This window comes from Pinus tabuliformis, chromosome 1_1, assembly GCF_031772625.1.
Source record: "Pinus tabuliformis cultivar Carrire ecotype Pingquan chromosome 1_1, CPIR1, whole genome shotgun sequence".
Lineage (NCBI taxonomy): Eukaryota > Viridiplantae > Streptophyta > Pinopsida > Pinales > Pinaceae > Pinus > Pinus tabuliformis.
The window spans coordinates 104833596-104857006 of NC_142297.1; the positions used below are offsets into that span (position 1 = coordinate 104833596).

Genomic DNA, 23411 nt, shown 5'->3' on the forward strand with positions numbered 1-23411 from the left:
GCCTCGCCGCAAATCAACTACGTGGCCGCCTACCCTGTGCCCGTACCCAGTGATAACACCATCGTGCATAGTGTCCTCGGGGCATTAGGTCCTGATTTCCAAGATGTTGGCCTTCCCTCTGGAGCCACTTTCTTGGGGGCCTTCACTTCCTGTTCATTATGATGAAGTCTGGATGGAGCATAGTTCTTTTCCGGTGTCAAGCTCCTTAAAAAATGAAACTGGGTCTGGTTGGAGCATAGTTCTTTTCCGGTGTCAAGCTCCTTAAAAAATGAAACTGGGTCTGGTCGGAGCATAGTTCGCTTTCCTATGTCAAGCTCCTTAAAAAATGCAACTAGGTGTTCGAGCATAGTTCCTGATCTTGTGTCAAGCTCCTTAAAAAATGAAACACGGGTTATGAGGATAGTTCTTTTACTGTGTCAACCTCATTAAAAAATGAAACACCTCCCTTTCCAGATCGAGTCTTTTGATTAAGATCTCGTAAAATACAAGTCGAGTCTTTCATAGATCTCGAGAGTGAACCTTCATTCCATCCACTTTGTCGAATGCAATGAAGCTTGGGGGGCATGTACCTCGATTTGCATTATTATGCTGGGGGCATGCGAACTTATAACAAGCATAGTTTTTCGTTTCAAGCTTGTGTAAACATGAAACCGAATCCAAGCAAAGTTCTCCATGGTTCAAGCTTGTGTAAAAATGAACCCATACCCGATTTACATCTCGTGATTGCCATTTTTATCCATTGAATTCTGCTAGATGAGCCTTGGTTGTTTTCATTCCATCGCCACCATCTCTTTGGCCGATCATATGCTTTCACTTGGTTGTTTATCCTTTCCTTAGGAACCGCAGCGATGAATGGTTTTATTAGCCAGCCTCTTGACCATTACATGTTTTGAGCAGTTCCACCATTGCCGGAACCAATTGCTACCCTTTATACCACTCGTTCCTCTAGGACGAGTCGCCTTTAAGCTCTTTTCCGACTCGTAAAATGTGAAAAGATTGCCGAGTATTTTTCCCTTTTTGACTCGTTAAAGAGAATAAAAATGGAGGTCTGCTTTCAGCTCTTTTCTGACCGTTTAAAGATGAAAAGATTGCCGAGTCCCCCTCTCGACTCGTTAAAGAAATGAAAGGCGGTCGCCTTTAAAGCTCTTTTTTCGACCGTTTAAACTAAAAAGATTGCCGGGTTTTTGTCGTTTCGAACTCGTTATCGGCTCTAAAACGACGTGTTTTCGACCGCTTTTTTACTTTTTCGGGTCAAAAGCACTATTTACGAAAAGTACTCCTCGATCGTAATGGTCGGGCGGTTCTTTCGAGCATACTTTTATACTTTTTCGGGCTCGAGAGACACAAACTGTACGAAAAAGGACCCCCCTGGAGTCTCCTTTTCCGCATTCTTTTCAGACTCTCTAAACAAGAAAAGACGCCGAGTTTTTCCTTTGTCAGGCTCGTTAAACACTTGATGACATCGAATATTGTCGAAATGACACTTTTCGAGCATATGCTATCCCCGTCAAGCTTGTCGTCCAAAAATAACCGGGGTACCTGCCAAAAATGGTGGGGAAAATGGAACTGTAATCATAGTCGTGTCGGCAGTATGTCGCTCTTGAACATGGCACTCTTCTGCTTCGTGTCTGGGTGGGACCATCTCATCTTGTTTTTCACTGGCCTCCGTGGGTTTGGGTTATCTTATTCGACCTCTCATCTGCCCATTGCCATCATTACTATACCCTCTGCTCATTTGATGTCAAATACTGCCAAACCTGCTACGGTGCCGCCAATATGTTCAAGAGAAGTTGACCTCTGCAATAATACAACCTCAGCTGCTATCTCACACAAATCATTTTTTTATTTTTTATTTTCTCTGTCTCGCGTCGATGATGTGGGAATCATTATGGCCCACCTTCGATCAAGGTCACTTCCTGTCGACTTCAGCTCATTATCCGGGAAAGTGACTTAGAGACTCCTTTCAGGTGCCTTGGAGCCTGCATGCCTCAATGGCAGGTTCTTCGTGTTCGACGCAAGGTTTTACATCATTGACCTTCGATCGAATAATTCCGTGGGTGTTCGACACCAGCTCATTGATTCACATGCCGTGGATTGTACCTATAGTACCTTGAGGGCCATTGTCATTATTGGTGGTACCTCTCGCGTCTGTTAACAGTTTTCATCATTGACTGGTAATCAGACGATGTTCATGCATGTTCGACTTCAACCCATGTATTCACATGCTTGAACTTGTACTTTGTTCGGATCGGGACGGAACGCAAGACCCTGGATCCCTGTCTGTTTATGGTCCAGGTTGCGATTTTGTGGATGATCATTACATGACTCATTGATGGATGGCTGCGCCCATACCTGAGTCTTCATGGATGGCTGCGACCATACCTTATCATTATTATGGTCTCTTTAGCTGGGTGGCTGCGTCCATTCCACAGACCTTTTCGCATGTCTTTTGGATGGCTGCGCCCATGCCTCGACTGCATGTATTTGATTGTCAGAGATTTTCGGTACTTCCTGGTGGTGTTCCAGTTCGTCGTGTGTTGTAAAGCATTTCACCCCTCCCACTCTCTCGGTCTTCATGCTTTAGGGGGCATCTGTTACACAGTAATTTGTCACTGCCTTCCTGTCAGTCACCCTGCTGTGTCCAGAATTCACAATCACTAAGTGTTTGATCCCTGAACTGGATTAAAAACCCACTTTTCCAAAGTTTTGTGCCTCAGCGCGTCTGTTCATAAAATAACCGCGATGACAGGCGCCTTCCAGTGTTTGTTGTGCGCTGCCAGCGCGGAAGAACATCACTTTTCCGCGCTGGTCGCCAGCGCGCCTTTCCCGTGTTCTTCCACGCTGACATGACTGTCCCAGTTATGTAGACGCGGCGACATCGCGTCAGTTGCCTCATAATCCGCGCTGATCCAGTTTGGGCGAATTTGTTCAAACAGCCAGCCTTCCAGATCACTCCAGGCTTGGTTGTTAGCTTTGTGAATGTCGACTCCCTTCTATGGCATGTTTGTTCGACCCTTTGCAACAACTTCCCTTGAAGATAAGCTCATCCTTCCACCTTTTTAGGAGACTCCTTCTCCTATATAAACTCTCACCATTACAATGGGCAGCTAGTTGGAACTAGTTAGACTTAGCTTGGATTGTACAGAGCTTGTAGTGCTCAGATTGCTGCTATAGGTTTGGTGTGTTAGGTGTGGAAGTGATTGATTGCTTGGGGAAGTTTGTTTGTGACATTTGTGTGAGAGAGAGAGAGTTGTTTGTCTTGGGAGAACCATCCTCAAAGGTGAATGCTTGAGATACATGCTGACTGATCCCTCCTGAGAAGTCTACCGACGTCAGAACATTTGGTTGTATTCTTCTCTATTCTGATTAATAATAGATGACTGTTATTATTGTTCCATTCTCGTTTGTTTATGCAATGGATAAATGTGAATTATGTCTTTTCTGACTGACATATAGTTACTTTTACTAGATTTCACGTTTGCGTTTGCTTTCTCTTCGTGTGTGCAGGTGTCCGTTCGCGGGAATCGCGGAGGACGGTGACCAGCTGAAGCGAAGGAGCGGAGGAAACATCTCTTCGTCAAACGACAGCGCAGGAATCCAAGTAGGTGCTCTTTACTTCTTGTTTAATTGTAACTAGGAACATGCGTGGCAGCATTGTGTGATTGTTGCTAGACCCCCATTGGGCTAGTAGGGATCGCCTCTATCCGTAGAGGGGATTTACCTCTCCAACAATAGCAATCGTTCAATCGTACAAGACAAATGGCATAATGAAAATCAGATTATGAGCAGCCACTCTCATTCCAATTCGACCTGCAACGGCCTTGCTTGTGCGAACCTCAATCAAATTTATTTTCATAGTACGCCCACTTCCGGCGGGATTAAGACCATCCTCATGAGGTTTCACAAGCGAAATCACTATAAAGCAGAGGGCAGCTACCCTGTTTTCCTCACAGTTTCTTATCACAGTGTCGAGCACGCAACCGTGAACGGTAATAGCATTAGCTGTGAGGAGCATAGGGAGTTAGACATGGAAGCGGAAGGATGTCGTTGTGCTGCTACAAATTGGGACCTTCAGGAGGCGAATAGAGGCTATGAAACCTTAACAGCAACTAAGAACAAACGAAAAATCGCGGAACTTGAGGCCAAAGCCAAGCAGGAGGAAGGAGGGCGCACAGAGGAGGAGATTGCAGAGGAGGTGAATTGGTTGAAGGACCTGGGAACCCCCTCGAAAAGGGCAACTCAGTTTGTTAGAACAAAAGCAGAGAGCTGGCAAACAAAGACTCTCATCGCCAAAGCATTGGAATCGATCGAGAAGGAAAAGGAGAAAATTGCAACTGAGGTGAACCTCACGGAGTCTCAAATGGCAAAGATAATCAACTACAACAGCTCGCTGAATGGCCGAATCACCACTATGCATGAAGTTGTTCAGACAGTAAATAGAAAGCTGACTCTGCTCATCAGGCTACTGAGGGATTCTGTTAACCCAGCGCCCGTTAATCCGCAGCATGCCACTACGGTGGTACAGGACAACGAATCAATTGAAGCCATGCAAGCAAGAATGGACAAACATATGTGGGAGATGGGTCTGGACACCATCAGCCAGATGGGCAAGTTTATCTAAGGAAGTCACCTTTGTTGTTTCCTACGTCTATATCTTTGTATCGGTCTTAGTCTGTCTATGTTAATGTCTTGAACTGTAATGTCTCGGCAGTATAGCTTTTAGGCACAAGTTTAGCTCGGGCCACCCTGCGTGGTGTGCATTTTGCATTCTCGTTTTTCTGTTATCTCTGAGCAGGTGATAAACTTTGAACTATTGTACATCCCTGCTCTCGAACTGCTTCTGCGGTTTTTTGTACTCTATTTTGTATTCTAATATAAAAATCTGACTTACACAAAAAAAAAACAGTTTGATTTGACCATTGTTGACAAACTAGGTAAAGAAAATGTTGTTGCTGACTTTTTATCTAGATTGGATTTGTCTGCAGATGAGGATGGAACAGTGGATGACCAGATGCCCGATGAACATCTGTTTGCTATCTCAGTACTCTCTCCATGGTTTGCTGATATAGCAAACTACCTTGTTTCGGCACAGTTCCCTCCACACCTATCTTCAAGAGAAAAGAGCAGAATCATCAGAAAAAGTGCCTCATTTACTTGGATCGGGGGCAACCTGTTCAAGCTTGGCCCTGATCAGATCTTAAGGCGTTGTGTAAGGGAGGAGGAAGTCTTTGATATCCTCCTCACCTATCATGATGGGCCTTGTGGAGGACATTTTGCAGCAAAGAGGACTGCCTTCAAAATCCTGCAGGCAGGCTACTATTGGCCCACACTTCATCAATATGTTAGAAGGTATATCAGCCAATGTGATCGATGCCAAAGAATGGGGAAACCGACTCAAAGGGATGAGATGCCTCTCCAACCTCAAGTGACTCTTGAGCCATTTGAGAAGTGGGGTATGGACTTTGTGGATCCAATCAACCCTCCTTCGAGGCAAAGGTCTTACATCATTGTGTGCACCGACTACCTGACAAAGTGGGCAGAAACTAAAGCAATCAAGGCAGCAACAGAAGAAAAGGTGGCTGAGTTCTTAAGAGAGAACATCTTCTACAAATTTGGCTACCCAAGAGAGCTGGTCACCGATCAAGGAAGCCAGTTCACATCCAACTTAATTGAAGACCTACTAGCTCATCACAAAATCAAGCATAGGACTTCCACCCCCTATCATCCACAGGCAAATGGGCAAGTGGAAGTCACCAACAGAGCATTGGAAGGGATTTTGACTAAGGTGGTGAGAAGCAGTAGGAAGGATTGGGCAGATCGCTTGGTAGAGGCCACATGGGCTTACAACACCACTTGGAAGACCACCACCGGCTTCACACCTTATGAGCTCGTCTATGGGAAGAAAGCTTTGATGTCCATTGAATTTGAATACAACACTTTGAGGATGGCAGCTCAGCTGGACCTAGATCTCAGCCATGCACAACAAGAAAGGTTATTGCATCTGAATGGACTGGACGAGCACCGGATGCAGGCCCTCCTTCACTCAGAAGTGGTTCAACTTCAGAGACAGGTGTGGCATGACCAACACCTCAATGACAAGCAATTCCAGCCAAGAGATTGGGCACTGTTGTATGACTCCAGGTACAAAGATTTCAAGGGGAATCTGAGAACCAGATGGCTGGGACCATATGCAGTGGAAAAATGTCATGACAATGGATCTGTTCTTATTCGGACCATTGATGAGGAAGCCATCCTCATGCTTGTCAATGGGCATCGATTGAAGATCTACAGGAAACCTCTCTCAAGACAAGAGTTCATCAAAACTATGGAGAAATCAGTGTTGGTCATAGAGAAGGGTTATGCCTCTGCTTTGGGCATACCCTGAAAGATCTAAAAATAAAAAAATAATAAATATTAAAGATCCTTGGGTGAAAACCTTTCTGAGGCTCCCAAGGCAGGTGGTAGGGGTGAAAACCTCATTGAGGCGCCCCTATTGTCTTTCAAAAAAAAAAGAGAAAAAATTTGAAAAAGATCCTTGAGTGAAAACCTCTATGAGGCGCTTAAGGTAGATGGCAAGGGTGAAAACCTCATTGAGGTGCCCCTGCTATCTTTCAAAAAAAGAAAAGAAAAAAAAACAAGCAATCAGAAAAAAGAGGACAACAAGTTTATAATGTGAAAATGCATGCAGGTTGCAGGTGTTCTATGGAGGAGAGGAGGCCTCTCAACTCAAAGCCAAGGATCCTTATCATGCTGCCAGGAGACCTCACCAGCACCTCCTCCAAGAATACTCATTTTCTCCAAGGTATGTGCACGATTTCATCACGGCTTGAGTCTTCTACAGGAAGATGCAGACTTTCTACAGGAAGGTGCAGACTTTCTACAGGAAATGCAGACTTTCTACAGGAAGTTCTGTATTTCTACATGAAACTTCCTGTAGAAGTTCGGGACGGCCCAGAATTCATTTTATGATGAGATCTAACGACCAAGGATCGGTTTGGACGCATGCAAGCTATTGTTGTCACCCTTACACACTGCCGTCACCTCTTTCTACCACCCCTGTGACATGCAATGAAGATACCTGCACCATCAAAGCAGATCATTGAGTATCAAGAAAAAGCAATTTTTGAAAATGAAAAAACGCTGAGATGTCATACCATATCCATCCCAGCCATCCATGAGCTCTGTGAGCGTGATCGTGAGGCCACTGCCTTCGTCGTGCAGCATGTACCCGAGGAGGAAAAACTGCTACAGGACATCCTATAGGAGTCCCGTAACAGTTAAGCCCGCTAGAGTGTACACCCTTCAAAGCGCTTGCCACATGCAATGAACACGCAGGCACATGCAGCCGCATCATAAGATCCATCGTCGGCAGCCTATGAATGTGAACCTCCGAACCTGTGCAATCAAGCAGCAGCAACCAAATCGAGCCATCATCGTCTGAGAGCCTGGAACATCGTGTTGCGGCCGCACAGGTAAGTGCCTCGACCCTTTCTTCCATCGAATTGCATGAATTTTACTTTGAAAATGTTTGCAAAGTGTAAAGTGAACGGGTTGAGCGGTCGTATGGCCAGTCGACTGGCCACGTCGACCAGTCAGTGGTCTAGTCGGATGTTTGAGCGGTTGTCGTGGCAAAAGGAACGGGCAGTGCACACGTGAGAGCCATCCAGTCGCAGAGAAACGAGTTTAACAGAAATGACGGCGACGGATCTGTGGGGAATGATGCGGCAGTAAGGGAACTTGCAGAAAAATGATGGAGTGACGTCGTCCAACGGTCCGGCAGGGACAGCTCACCCCCACGCCACGGATTCCGCCGAATTCAAATCTAATCGGCTAGATTGCCACCCCACGCATTTATCATTCGCCGTTTGAAACTCGAGTGATCATATGGATCCCTCTGCAGCTCGACACTCCAAGTCTTTGGCCGTTCGAACGCCTGTTAAGCAGCACAGAGAATGCAGACCCACGGCAGTATCCTCCGGAATTCGCGCGCTACTTCTACAGGAAGGCTGTTTCTACAGGAAATTGGGTCCTCACATCAAAAGGTGGCAGACTAGAAAGGTAAGCCTGAACTCTCCATGCAATTGGTTTTGAGGGTGGCAGAATCGACGTCTACAGTCGGGTCGTAGAAAATTTTTGCAAATATTGTCTGCCATTGCATGAATTGTCATCCTACAGGATGTCAATGTAATTAAGCTGTGTTAAGGTCCTCAGGGGATAAGCTTCATGAATTATATGCATGACAGAGGCGTAATTCTATGCTCTGTCCCAGTAGGCCAAATTTCTTCCGCATTCGCCACCTCCAGCTAACGCAGCAGTTTTTCACCATGCCGGGTGGGTTCATCAGAAGGGAACCAACTGATTCAACGAAGTTAAGAGAAAATCCTGAGGTGGTGGAGCTCTTCACGCGAGCGCAATGGATATCCTTCTGTGACAAATTGCAGGGCTATGACGACGAGGTGGCAGAAGATTTTTTGCAAGCGCTGAGGCCGAAATCCAAAACATTGGCCACTGTTAACTTCAGGGGTTTGAGTTTCAGACTCACTCCACAATTTATTAGCCGAGTTACTGAGCTCCCAATGGGATTACCATGGGATAAAGAAGAAAGGAAACTGGGCCAGCAGGCTAAGAAATAATTCTTTCCACTAGAGGAGGAATTCTCAGAAGATAAAAATGGGGTTCGTAGAACCAGTTTACTGCCACCGTGGAACGAAGTTAGCCTACAAATTATGAAGTACATCACCTGCGAAGGCCGTTTTAGCATTGTATACGGGTACCACTTTCGGTTACTCACTGAATTAAGGCACCAGACGGATCTACCTGTAGAAAACAAACTCAGTCTCCCCTACTTTCTATTACAGTCTCTGATTGAGTGTGCCACCAAGTTGAAAGAAGGCACACCAGACCAGGTAGCCCACCATGGACTCATCAAACTCCTCGTGGAGGATGCGCTCCATACATACAAGGTTCCTCTCTCATGGGAAGCCTTCAGAAATTTGACAAAGGATGGTGATATAAAGATACTAACCGAAGAGCTCGGTTCATCTAGCAGTGAGGAGAAAGAGTCAGTGCCCGCGGGGGAGAAAGAAACAGGCCAGAAGACCCCGACCACGGAGCAGAAGAAAGAGCAAGAGAAGAAACAAGAGAAAAAGGGTGGCAAAGAGAAAGATGACACACCGATTTTGACGGCAAGAGAGAAAAGGTTGCAAAGCAGAGTGGACAAGGCTGAGAAGGTCCACATCAGCAAAAGTGCCTCGACAGCATCCGCAACCAAGTCAAAAAGCAAAACTCAGGCAGCAAAGCAAACCAAGGCGGTGACACCTGATTCTACAGGAAAACCGAAGCCGGCTTCTACAGGAAGCCCGAAATTAACTGAAAAAGGGTCTTCTACAGGAAGCTCGAAATTGACTAAAACAGGGTCTTCTACAGGAAGCCCTGAAAAAGTGAAACCCAAGGAGAAGAAAGCTGACATTCTAGCAAGGCAGGAAGCAGCTGTGTTGGCCGCCCTCAGCACACCTCCTAAGCCAAAGGAGAAGAGAAAGAGGGAGACCCCTCTATATTTTAAAGCTCGAAGAAGTGTGAGAATAAAGACGGGCAAGCCACAGCCTCCGTCCAGTAGCCCGATCATTATTGAAGATGCCCCTACTTCGCCCAAGGAAAGGCCCCCCTCGAGGATATCAGTCACCTATGAGAGGGGGAGCCCGAAGAAAAATACGTGGCAAGAAAGGTTAGACCCATTGACTGCAAAAGCTCGGCTACAGGATGCTGAAGATGCTCTACAGGAAACGTTAGCCAGGCTTAAAGAAACTGAGAGAATGGAAGGAGAAGCATCCTTATCACCACCAAGGAAGGGTGAAGTAGAGCCACCAAAGGAAGTGGAGAAAGAACATATACCAGAGCCCAGCCCTCAGCCAAGTCTGAGTTCATATTACACCTTTTTAGAGGCTGGCAAAATTATACCTCAGAAATTTACTGTGCCACTGTTTTTTGCATTGGAGGAAGAAAGAGTACGTACACACACGTGGATGAAAATAGCCAAGTAAAAGGGTGTGGCGGACATAGGTCCCTTACAGAAGCAGCTCAAGGAGGCCAGAAGTGAATTGTCCATGGCTAAACACGTGGCAAATTGCCAACGAGTGTTCCTACAGGAAGAAAACCAGAAGCTAAGATTGCAGCTACAGGAACTGAGGGCAGGGACAGGTACATCCTCCAAGGACACCACAGAAGAACAGCAAGGCAAAAAGGAACTGAACACCGGTCTTGGGGAGCCAACTACACATCTACAGGAAGCAGAACAACAAGCACAAATTGAGGTGCAAGCTCTCAGAGAGCAGCTGCAGCAGAAAGAAGCACAATTGGCCTGCATGGCCAGCTGGGCCATGGATGCTATCCAATGCAGGCAGCCGGCCAAATCCTATGGCCTGTACTTGAAGGACCAATGGCTGCAATTCCAAATCAATACCTTGGCGCAGAGAGGCATCTCTCAGCTCCAAGACCCGCAACAATTCATTGAAGTATGCAGTACGAGCTCATCAGAGGATAAGGCCAAATTAGCGGAGTTTTACCTCCATAATTTGGCCCTGCCTAATGTAGTTTCATGAGATCCCAATACGGCCTTGGGAGATATGCAATTAATGGCCTCTGCCTCATGGCTGAACCATGAGGACAAAAGAGCAGCAGAAGCCAAAGCGATCATGAACCGAGAGCTGAACGAGCCATTGCTCATCAGACCAGAACCATGGGATCCAGTTGCACTAATCTCGGCACACCAACATTTGTCCACTGACCCTCAAGCTTCATTAAGATATATGGATCAACAGGCCCAAGCAATAGCTCATTTTGAGGACATGGAGAGACTGTTAGGAGACAACGTTGTCCAAGCATGCACACGCAGATGGAATACATTGGCACACAGTCTGAAAATCCGAGAGTACCATACCCCAACTCGGATGAGGGAAGCTCTGGTACGGGTGGCCCTCTATAAGAAATCCATGAAAAACCTCCAGGCCAGCTGGATTGGCCTTAAACTCAGCCCACCACTGCTGCAAGGATTGATGGAAGGCAGCACAGAGAAAGATGATAATGAATAGTGGGAAGAGGTCAACAGAAGGGCTGGGTTTCATATCAGCAAGGAGGACACTACTACAGAGGCTTGGGATGTAAGGGTAGCAGTGAAGGCAATGAAGGATGAAAAGTTGGACTAGTTGCTCAAGGATGAGCAAATATTTTAGCTGGGGGGTGATGATGAGCCCCAAATTTTGGTAACATTTTGGGCTCATTTGGCCTACTTACCTTGCTCAACCCTTCATTTTTTATCACTTATGCGTCATTTCTTAGTATATTCGTGTTATTTGTAGGAAGAAGGGCAGTCATTATGCCTATGTGGCTAATACATGATGATTTCAGGTTTTTTGACATTAAATGGAGCAAAGACCACGCAGATGGAGACAAGGAGACAGCCAAGGTGGCATTGCGGGTTTATAGGAAGGTTGTCCACAACCTTGAATGACCTTCCTCGTGATCTCCACCCCAACTCCGAGCCCCAACAACTATCACCACCGAGCTAGAAGGCAGCCAACAGATTCTACAGGAACAGCAGTTTACTTTTAGTTGGACAGCCAAGCCCCACTAATTGAGGAGGCCAGCTTGGCCCTCATCATGTATAAATATTGAGGCTGTAGCCTTCGATAAAGACTCTTGAACCTTTGTTGTAGATTTTGAATCACGAGCTATAGCTCTGTTTTTGCTCTTTGTAAGCCATTTTTGGCATGTTGTTAGACTCATGATTATGATCTTTTAATAAAAGGCAGGCAGATTTGGATTCAATTCTGAGTTCATAGAGGAGCTATAGCTCTCAGGTTAGGGCCCAACCTGAGAGCAATAGACCTCCTTTTCTTTGTATTGTTACTTGTCTTTCCTTTCAGCATTTCATCTTTTTGCCTTGACATGCATTTGGAAAACACAGTCTGCTGATTCAATTTTCTTGATGTGATTAAGTAGGATTAGTTTATGGATAAAGTGCTTTCAGCAGCTTAGATTAGAGTAGGAGGATTAGAATTCATCGGAACTCCAAGAAAAGGTTGATAGTGCACTCACTGCCACCTCTGTTTAGAGATTGGGGGTGTAGACCGTGCCAATCACCAAAAAACGCAGTCTTATATGTTCATGCAAGCTTTAAAGTCATATTTCCATTGGTAGAAGTATCCATGCATTTCGATCTTGAGCAATAACCCCTTGTTTCAACTCCATGCACGATTTCTCTCTTAACTTACATCGCTGTTATTTGATTTCTAATAAAACAGTTAGAATAGGTTGATGAATCCTTGGTTTTGTGCAAGACAAAGGTGATTTGTTTCATTTACAATGCGCAACACCACTTCAACACTTCCTTATCCTCCTCAGTCGTCCCTAAGCCATCTCCCTACCTCGCAGCTAGATCCTTTGCCCACCAACTCTTCTATTATCCACGTTGTTTTATCTTTTCGGCCTTCCATTGCTTCTCCCCTTCTATCGACCAACCAGCTTTACACACCCTCTCTCCATCTCATCTCTCTGTCCACGAGCCATCACAAGCCCCCCTCTCATCCTACCTATCCACCCATACAGCTCATTCACTCCTCCATCACCCAAAACTCCGACTGCAGAACATCCTGTAGAAGTTAGCAGACTTCCTGTAGAAATCCCGAGCTTCCTGTAGGATCCCCTGCAGACATCCTGTAGAAGCCTGCAAACACGGTTGCCAAGCACCTGAACGTTGTGAACTTCTGTGGAATGATGTTAGGGATCCCCTGGAACCTCTCAGAGTCCTCCTGACCTTTCCCAAGCCTTCCTCCCCTTTGAACTACCCCTGCACAGTCAAGACCCAGTAAGAAGCACAATCATAACAACTCCAACCACTTGAGCAAAAATACAAAAACATGTTCTCTTCAATGAAAGTAGTTTAAACTCATGCATCTCATCTCACTAGAAGTAATGGCATCATTTGTAGAAGTTGCATCCCCACTATTGCATCGTAAGGATTAAGCTGGTCAGATTAGGGTTTACTAGGGTTTCTATGTTTGGTTGACTTACAGTTCATTCTTGCAAAGTAGGTTGATTTCCTTTGAGATAGCCTTCGTTCATCACTTAAAAAGCTTCTTCTGAGAATATATAGAAGTTGGCTTGAGCCCTAGCGGACTTGTGCCAGCTGACCAAGTGACAGCTGCGACAAGAGCTAGTACTTGTGCATACAACACCGTCGCTTCCAAGTTTGTTACGAACAACCGGATTGATAAAATTAGAGAAGGAAGCTCCAGGAGTTGTAGCATTATTGCTACAATACTGGAGCCCACCAGTGTGAAAGCAAGAATATGACAAATTAACGACAAATTGCAAAGAAACTATGTGTAAAAGCAATAATAACGATAGATTGTGAAAATAAAACATTTTTTAATAACAACCAAACTCAAACCCAACATTGTCTTAATCAACTAATTAGTAACAAAGGCAAAAAAACTATGTTTAATTACAGCTAATAATCTTATTTAATTTTAAAATTTAATTTAATTATATAATTTTGTAAAAATATTTTTAATATATTAAAAAAAATTAAAAAGATATAATTTTTATTTATATTATCAAATTTCGAATTCATTTAATTTTTTTATAATTTTAATTTTTAATTAATAAAATTATCTAATTATATAGAAAACCAAAAAGGACATATTTAAGTTAAAAATAAAATAAAAAACCATTTTTCCCCTTGTACTTTATATAATATAATTCTGTTTCTTTTAAAACGTGACTTCAATTATATAATTTAGTTTCTTTTAAAAATTATTCAATTATATGATTGTAAACATAGTAAGCAGGGTTATTATTTCATTTTCCTTTCGAAATTGTTTCCAAAAAAATCCGAAAACAATTCTCTATGATAGATTAATTTCCAAAAACATTTTGTTAGATAATCCTTTCATAATTTGTTCTAAATTATTAAAAAACATAAAATATGTGAAAGTAAATTATTAAATTATTAATTTTTTTCTAAATTATTAAAAAACATAAAATAATTGAAAATAAATTATTAATTATAAAATTTAATGAGATAAAATTTCTAAAAAGATTATATTAAAAAATAATTGTAATATAGTTTAATGGTTATAAGTTTTGAAATGTTTTTAATATATTTTTAGTTAAATTTGTCTATAAAAAAAAAAAATTATTACAATTATAAATTTAAACTATAAACGATTAAAAAAAAATAATTTCAAGAGGCTTATCTTTTTATGCATTCAAAATGTCTTTTAAATAACCAAAAAACAATAAAAATTCAACCTTATCAAAAACTCCAAAACAGAGTAATTACACCAAAACATAACTCCAAAACAGAGAGTAATTACACCACCTAATTAATAAGGAAAATGTAATAAAAGAAAAATGTAATAAAATTGAGGTAGTGTATGATCGTATAATGACATCAGCCACTGCCATACCTCATAGAAAATACTCCATTTCTTACCCAATGTGACTAGAATTTGACTTGCAAACAACGATGCTCAGAAGTAAAACTCTAACCTCTTCTCTGCAATCAATTGAGGTTGGGTTTAAATTAATTGAAATCATGGCAGCAACGAGAAACGATGTCCTCTGCTCAGCCACTAAAATTATTCTTCTCATTGAAATATTGTTTCTTCGTGCTTTGCTTTCATGTAAATTAGCTTCCATTGTCCACATAAATGATCTCATACTCTCACACTGGACATTGCAGGTTGGGACATTGAGAGACATCAAGCATCGCCAACCACGTACAATGTTCGACACCTTCTAGTTCTTTCAAGTCGATGCATCCACTCACATTTAGCCATTGAAGTTTTGTGAGTTGCTCCAACCCCATTATGCTTTTCAACTTCACACATCGTTGTGCCATCAAAAATTTCAGAGACAACAATGTCTCCAAATTTGGCAGGTCTAACACCCACTAACTTTTAGGATTACAAGCTTTGTTGACTGTGCCAACCCCCATATGCTCTTCAGCTTCGGACATCCCTCTGCCCACAATTGTTCGAGAGATACCAAATTTTCCATACACAGCTTTTTTAACTCAGAGCACCCACTAAGTTTTAGGTATCGAAGTTTTGTCAGCTGCGCCAATCCCCGTATGGTCTTCAGTTTCACACATCCGTCTACCAGCAAAAACTCCAAAGATACCAATGTCTCCATATTTGGCAGCTCTTCTAAATCGGAGCATTGAGAAACAATTAGGTGATGAAGCTTTGTTGACTGTGTCAAATCTGGTATGCTTTTCAGCTTCACACATCCGTCTGCTTTTAACACCTCCAAAGATACCAATTTTCTCATACTTCGCAACTCTTCTAAGTGAGAGCACTGAGAAACAATCAGCTTGCTGAGCTTTGTCCGCTGGGCCAACCCTTTTATACTTTTCAACTTCACACATCCTTCTGCCACTAGAATCTCCAAAGATTCCAATGTTTCCATACTTGCCAGCTCTTCTAACTCAGAGCAACCAGAAAGAATTAGTTTCCGAAGCTTTATACAATGCGCTAACCCCGGTATGCTCTTAAGCTTCACACATCCCTCAGCGCTCAACGCCTCCAAAGACACCAACCTTTCTATACTGGGCAGCTCTATTAACTCAAAGCACCCACCAACTTTTAGGAATCGAAGCTTTGTCAGCTGCGACAACCCCTCTATGCTCTTCAGTCGCACGCACCCCTCTGTCCATAAGTTCTCCAAAGATACCAATGTCTCCATACTTGGTAGCTCTTCTAACTCAGAGCACCCATCAACAATTAGAGAACGAAGCTTTGTTGACTTCGCCAACCCCCGTAGGCTCTTCACTTTCACACATCCGTCCGCACTGAACGCATCCAAAGATACCAATCTTTCCATATTTCGCAGCTCTTCTAACTCAGAACACTGAGAAACAATTAGCTTTCTAAGCTTTGTCAGCATCTCCATTCCCTCTATGCTCTTCAACTTCACACATCCTTCTGCTGCCAAAATCTCTAAAGATACCAATGCTTTCATACTTGGCAGCTCTTTTAACTCAGAGCACCTAGAAACATTTAGATGTTGAAGCTTTGTTGACTGCGCCAAACCACGTAAGCTTTTGAGCTTCACACATCCGCTCGCCCGCAACTCTTTCAAAGATACCAGCGTTTCCATACTAGACAGTTCTTCTAGCTCACAGCATCCACTAACATTCAGCAACTGAAGCTTTGTTAGATGCGCCAAACCCCTTATGGTCTTCAGCTTCACACATCCCTCTGCCTCCATCGACTCCAAAGATACCAACGTTTCCATACTTGGCAGCTCTTCGAACTCAAAACACTGAGAAATACTTAGGTGTTGAAGTTTTGTTAACTGCACCAACCCCTGTATGCTCTTCAACTTCACACATCCATCTGCATACAGCAACTCCAAAGATTTCAATGTCTCCATCTTTGGCAGTTGTTCTAACGCAGAGCACCCTGTAACTTCTAAGAGTCGAAGATTTGTAGCCTGCGCCAAGCCCCGTATGCTTTTCAATTTGACACATCCCTTTGCCCTCAATACCAATGCCTCCATACTCGGGAGCTCTTCTAACTCTGAGCAGTGAGAAACAGTTAGCACTCGAAGCTTTGTCGACTGCTCCAACCCCTGTATGCACTTCAGCTTCATGCATCCGTCTGCACTCAACACCTCCAAAGATACCAAGTTTTCCATGCTTGGCAGCTCTCCTAACTTAGAGCACCCACTAACATTGAGGTGTCTAAGCTTTGTCAGCTGTGCCAAGCCCGGTATACTCTTCAGCTTCACACATCCTTTTGCCCACAACTCCTCCAAATATTCCAACTTTTCTATACCTGATAGCTCTTCTAAATCAGAGCACTGAGAAACAATTAGCTGTCTAAGATTTGTCAGCTGCGCCAAACCCTGTAAGCTCTTCAGCTTCACACATCCATATGCCGACAACACCCCCAAAGATACGAATGTCTCCATACTTGGGAGCTCTTCTAACTCTGAGCACTGAGAAACAGTTAGCACTCGAAGCTTTGTCGACTGTTCCAACCCTCTTATGCACTTCAGCTTCACACATCCGTCTAAACTCAACACCTCCAAAGATACCAAGTTTTCCATGCTTAACAGCTCTTCTAAGTCAGAGCATCCACTAACATTCAGGTGCCTAAGCTTTGTCAGCTGCGCAAACCCTGGTATGGTCTTCAGCTTCACACATCCAAATGCCCACAACTCCTCCAAATATTCCAAATTTTCCATACCTGATAGCTCTTTTAACTCAGAGCACTGAGCAACAATTAGCTTTCGAAGCTTTGTGAGCTTCGCCAAACCCGGTATGCTCTTTAGCTTGATACATCCATAGGCGGACAACGCCCCCAAAGATACGAATGACGCCATACTTGGCAGCTCTTCTAACTCCGAGCACTCGTTAACACATAGGATTCGAAGATTTGTTGACTGCTCCAAACCCCTGATGCTCTTCAACTGCACACATCCATCTGCCCACAACTCCAACAAACGTACCGGAAACTGCAAATTTGTCTGCCAAAAGCAAAATGTTCAGGCATTGTGGTGCGATATTAATAGGGACGAAACATTAAAATATCAACACAGCAAATTTCTATTTACCTGTGGTTCGCCTTCCCTCTGCCACAATGAGTTTAATTTGTTCCCAGAGAGCTGTAAAAACCTCAAGTTTTTCATTGGAACCCAGGAAGGGAGAGAAAAAAATGGACACTCTATCCATCGGAGCCATAAGATCTTAGGTAACTCTGCCGTTCTCAAACTACCTTCAGTATTTGTTAACTCCACTCTACTCAAAATGCGTTCCAAGAGAGGACCTTCAATATCAACAATTTGAAGGCTCTGGGACGAATATCGTTCAATACATCATCCCTATCATTATAGTGATTCAGATCCATCTTAATTCCCCGCACGGGTATTCCCTGTCCATCCGGGGAAAGGATAGTTATTACTGGTTTGTTCTTGAAAAATGAGGATGAAGGAGTATAAAAGAAATTCGAAAGAATTAACACTTACAGATGATTGCTGTAACAAATGATCGGCCCTACGCCAAAGTCGAAGCGGCGAGGATTTCTCAGCAACATTTCTTCCCCAATTTCTTAGGTGATCATGCATGCGTATTAAATTCCCACTGTCAATTTCTACAAGAGATTTGTCCTGTAGATTTTGAAGTCCTCGCCTTCCCCGCCAGCCTGATCCGAGCCACACGCTTCTGGCTATATCCCTATTCCGTCCAACGAAGAAACATGCAATGTCTAAGAAAATCCATTGCTCCTCTATACTTAGTGATTTATAACTTATTTCAAATGTCCTATGTATCTCAGGAATACCAGGCAGTATTTGTTGAAGACTCGCCAAATCGTCTTCCCAGTTAGATATATCTTTTCCACAAAGATGTGCTCCTAATACTTTCAAACATAAGGGCAGTCCATTACAAGATTCTAAGAACCTATCCACCATACATTCAAATTCTGGGGCCTGATAGGCTTGCCCAAAGGCATGGCAACAGAAGAGCTCCCGAGAGTGGTATGGGTTAAGCCCAGTTAACTCATAGATTAATGATTTATCAACTCTTGATTTTCTAAAAACATCCCTATCTCTGGATGTAATCAATATTAGGCTCCCTGAACAGAGACCACCAATTTGAACAGGCACAAGTGCATCTACTTGATTCATATCGTCTACGTCGTCTAATATTATTAAAGCCTTAGTAGATTTGAGAGGTTCTATGAGCATCCCTTTCCCTTCATCAACACTGTATATTGGCTTATCCAATCGAGTCAAGCTCTCAAGGAGTTTTCTCTGCAAGGAATTTAAAGAGCCTTTGGCCGCATTATCTCTGACTTCAAATAAAAAGCAGGACCTATGATAGTCTGATTTCTTCCTATTGAAGAAATGTTTTGCGAAGGTTGTCTTTCCTACGCCGCCTGACCCCACGATCCCCAGGATCCGAGGTTTTCCGCTACGATGTTGTTGCAACAGGACTGTATCTTCAAAATCTTTCAGCTTGTAATCCAAGCCTGTTGGATAGTCGGCCACCGGCAAGTCTGGCTTTTTCAGCGTTTCAGACAGACGCTCAACCACCTTATCTAGCAGCTCCATTTCCAACTCCTTGCTAGTTATTCAGATGAACATACACAGAACTAGTCAGACACAAATGTCTATATCTATTTATCAAACATAAATGATAATATACCACCATAGCGAGATGAAAATACTACCATATTGAGAGGAAAGGTTGAGTTCTCACCCAATATTGCACGCCTCCAGCTCGAAACCCGGGATGTCTGCGCCACGAGAAAGTGCATTTCTCCAATTTTCAATAGTGTTGGAATCATACCGCAGCTTCCCTTCGTCAGTCCTCTTCTCTGCCAGTCGTTTTAGCGCTTGAGCATAATTTCCATCTTTGCCCTGTGCGCACCGAACCTCAGTGGGCGTGACACCATAGAACACTGGAATGATGGGAGTCTTTGACTCCAACATCAGCAAGAGCTCATCTAGGCACCAATATGATTCAGCGTATCGAGGCGAGAAGATCGCTACCTGCACCGATGCGGTTCCAATAGCGTGTTTTATTTGAGAAGGAAATCCGTATCCCCGTTTCAACTCGTCCTCATCTAAAAAGGCCCTCAATTCAATTGAGCGAAGGCGATTGTAGAGAGACTTGGCGAAGCTTTTCTTCACATCGACTCCTCGGTGGTTTATGAAAACCTCATAACACAGATTGTCGTTGGAATGAGCAGAGGTGGAGGCAGAGGCACAGGCAGTGGTGGAGGAGGATGCAGCCATTACAAATTACAAATGGCAAACGAGAAATAAAAGTGGTAGTGATGGTGGACACAACCAGGAGATGAGCTAGGGTTTCAGAAGCCCAAAGAAAATGTGGGGAAAATTGGTGTGGATGGATATACACATTCAATCCTTCACCTGTAGTTAATGTGCAGTTATGTTTCCTTTTTATTTAGAACCGTTGTTACCCGCATTGAATTTTCAACACGTTTTTCGGGGACCACAAATCTGTTTTTTATGTATGAATAAGTATATGTCTGTATATGTCCACATTTACATTTTGGCGCGTCAATTATCCAACCGTAAACATATTACAGTCCCCGCTCATTTAATACCCATTAGCCAAGCAGGACTCTGTATATACGCTAAAACAACACGCAAGATGAGATGCATATGGGCATAACTTTCTTACATTTGTCTGCAGCGGGAGACGGTGTCGGTCAGATAACGTGGATCAGATGTTCATGGAAGTATTAGATGTTCCTAACATCATTAGAAACGTATCTATTGAAATAGTGAAGATTCTCGTCAAAATGTTCCACTGCAAAACAACGATATAATTACTAGGGTTTCACCTCAATCTTGTTAGCTGTTCTGCACACGTATCTTACACGGCAGAAATGTAACAGCCCTATCTGTACATTATACATTACATAATGTATTATCAAGAACAAATTTTAAATATTTCAATTATTTTTTTTAGGTTCTATTGATTCTAATGATTTTTTATGGTTGTGAACTATGAGTCAATAGTACACTGAATATACAGTGGAAACAAATTGAAAAAACATCCAACAAATAGTGGAAACAAATTGAGAAATTTTAGAAGTTTTTGATTACAAACAAATTCAAGATTAAAAATGTTGTTCCTTATGTTATCTTGTTAAGTGAAACAAGGATTGTCCTATTGAAGCAATTGCTATGGTGCCAGTGATAAGGTATTTAAAAAAAGTTGAGCAAATGGAAGAGGGTAGATGGCCTAAGGTTGTCTTTAATGATAGATTGTGCAAATAGCAAAATAACAAATGGTTTAGTAAATGGGGTATTTGCTTGAACGAGTTTCCCGTAAAAAACAAAGAGATAAAAGCTTTTGTTATGGAAAAGTTCCACAAGCTTATTTGGGATAAGGCGCTAGGGAAGAAAGAAAAAGTATTATATTGAAGTGTTTAATCCTATTCATAGTCATCAACCAAAAGCATACATAAAGGCCAATATCTCTTGGAGAGCAAAATTCTTATTGCTCAGTTAAAGACTAATTCTCATCAACTCAGTTGTGAAACTGGGTGCTTGAAAAGGGCAAAAGAATTGCGGGAGGAAAGAGCATGCATTTTTTTTCTTAAAAACATTTCATTTTAGAATGTGAAGCTTTCAATGTGAGAATAATGCAGAAATAGTTAGTTATGAGTGGTTGAACTGAATTAGTTGTAGGTGGTTGAACAGAATTGGTTATGAGTGGTTAGGAATTAGTTGCACATATTTCCTATATAAGTGTGATGTAATTGAGCAAATAAATTAATGAAGTTGTGAGTTTTGTGTTTTAAATTGGTATCAGAGCAAAATTCTGTCTGCGCCTCTCTCCTCTTCACGGGCAGTGAATGACTCTGCCATTAGAGTGTGCGCAGTAACCCTGTGATCCCTGACGGCCCTGTGGAGCGTGTGCGGCTGCTGGATGTTGACCTCCTGTGGACGGTGTGGACGGAGGCTTGCAGAATACGCAGCGTTGCTCTGAATCCGTGTAGCAAATCCGGGTATGAAGAATACGCTGACCTGTGGACAGCGTTGCCCTGGAATCTTTACGTCTACTACTCACGCCTAATTTTCAGCTAATTTTCTCTCCTGTGCTGGCAATATTGGAACTCTTGTATTTCATGGCTATTAGTTTGAGTCTTTTCGTTTTTTAAAAGAAAAGGGAACTGTTGTAAAAGTTTTTTTTTCTCCAAATTCGGTACCTGATACTTGACTGAATTTATAATTATAACAGTCACGGCAAAAGCCGAACCTTACAGCCACAAAGAACTGGTGTAATTAATCATAACTAGAGCCTATTATCGAATGGGAATACAAGTGTTATAGTCTCTAGTGATTACAAACAAGAACCCAAGTCGAGGGCATAAGTAACCCGGACATTATTGACCCGAGGGCACATTATTACCACAGAATCGGTATCGTTTTTTTTTAAATTCTGAAATCTTGTGGCGTTATAAAATTATTGAAGGAAAAAGAAGGGTTTGCCGAATCTTGTAATTACTTGATAGCAGAGGTTGTTCAGTTTTTTAAAAGATAGACAGAGTTTTATTTTCCTGTTGGATTGAATTTGGTCATTGGTGGAGAAATGGCTAATCCCCTTGCAGATTCCTATTTAAATGAGTCTTCAAAACTTGATGGAGAAAACTATGTAAATTGGAAATTTAAGATCATCACAGTACTGGAGGCATACAATCTCTGGCCGATTGTAAAAGGTGACGAGACCAAGCCTCAACCTCCTACTAACACTCAAGATTGGGAGAAGCGTGAAATAAAAGCAAGGGTGCTGCTACGCATGTCAGTGAAGGACAATATTATTCCACACATTCGGGACTGTGAAACTTCAAAGGCAACATGGGACACTCTCAAAGGTTTGTATGAAACTTCTAATGCAAACCGTATTTTATTTTTAAAAACAAAGCTGCTATCTATCAAAATGGATGCCAATGAGAGCATTAGCAACTTTGTTTACCGAATTAAAGACTTTAGTGATAAGCTTGGTGATATTGGTGAAAAGGTTTCTAGTACAGACTTGGTAACTGTTACTTTAAAGGGGTTAGTCCCAGACTATAAAGTCTTTATTTCAGCTCTCTCAGCTAGACCGACACCTCCTACATTTGAAGAATTGGCTGGAATTCTTCTTCAAGAAGAAGAGCGCATGAAAACTTTTGAATTGGAGTCAAATGGTTCTTATTTGGCTTTGACTGCAAGAGGCCAAAGACCATTCCGAGGGAGACCATGGGACAGAAACAGAGGTCGTTTTCAAGCAAAGCAGAAAGGTATGGCACCTCCTGATTCTTATGTTAAAAGGAACATTGAATGTCATTATTGTGGAAAACCTGGACATCTGGCAAAAGATTGCTATAGGAGAAAGAATAATGAATCAAATCAAAGACATCGCAGGCATAATGGAAATTACATAAACAGAGACACCTCAGTGAATGATGGATTTAAAAATCTTAAGTTATTTCTTTCTGATGCTGCATTGTCTGCTGAAACTGATGATGAGAATGCTTGGTTTATAGATTCTGGTGCATCAGCACACATGACTTGTAATAAAGAATGGTATGATAAATATTATGAGAAATCTGATGGTACACACATTTACCTAGGAGATGATAGATCACTTAAAGTTCAAGGCTATGGCATAGTAAATGTGTACTTACCTAATGGACAAATGCGACAGATTCATAATGTGATGTATGTCCCTGCTCTCAAAAAGAATTTGCTATCTGTTTCCACTATCACTGATAATAATTTAAAAGTAGAATTTGGTAAATTGGGGTGTATAGTGAAAGATGTTCAGGACTACTACAAGGTTGTTTCTACAGGTACCAGGGTTGGAGGATTGTACAGATTGG

At 42.6% G+C, this 23411-nt stretch overlaps 2 protein-coding genes across 2 annotated transcripts; both read right to left on the reverse strand.

Annotated features, from left to right (window-relative positions):
- Window positions 1-14387: 14387 nt before the first annotated feature.
- LOC149211859 (uncharacterized) lies at window positions 14388-17754 on the reverse strand. The gene is made up of 2 exons (XM_089391611.1): window positions 17623-17754; window positions 14388-17535 (listed from the first exon to the last, which is right to left on the reverse strand). The coding sequence occupies exons 1-2, from the start codon at window positions 17695-17697 to the stop codon at window positions 14944-14946; spliced, it is 2667 nt and encodes an 888-aa protein (XP_089247737.1). The 5' UTR covers window positions 17698-17754; the 3' UTR covers window positions 14388-14943.
- Window positions 17755-17801: 47 nt separating this feature from the next.
- Window positions 17802-19931, reverse strand: LOC149211860 (disease resistance protein Roq1-like). The gene is made up of 3 exons (XM_089391612.1): window positions 19268-19931; window positions 18034-19132; window positions 17802-17939 (listed from the first exon to the last, which is right to left on the reverse strand). The coding sequence occupies exons 1-3, from the start codon at window positions 19804-19806 to the stop codon at window positions 17811-17813; spliced, it is 1767 nt and encodes a 588-aa protein (XP_089247738.1). The 5' UTR covers window positions 19807-19931; the 3' UTR covers window positions 17802-17810.
- Between the last annotated feature and the right edge of the window lie 3480 nt (window positions 19932-23411).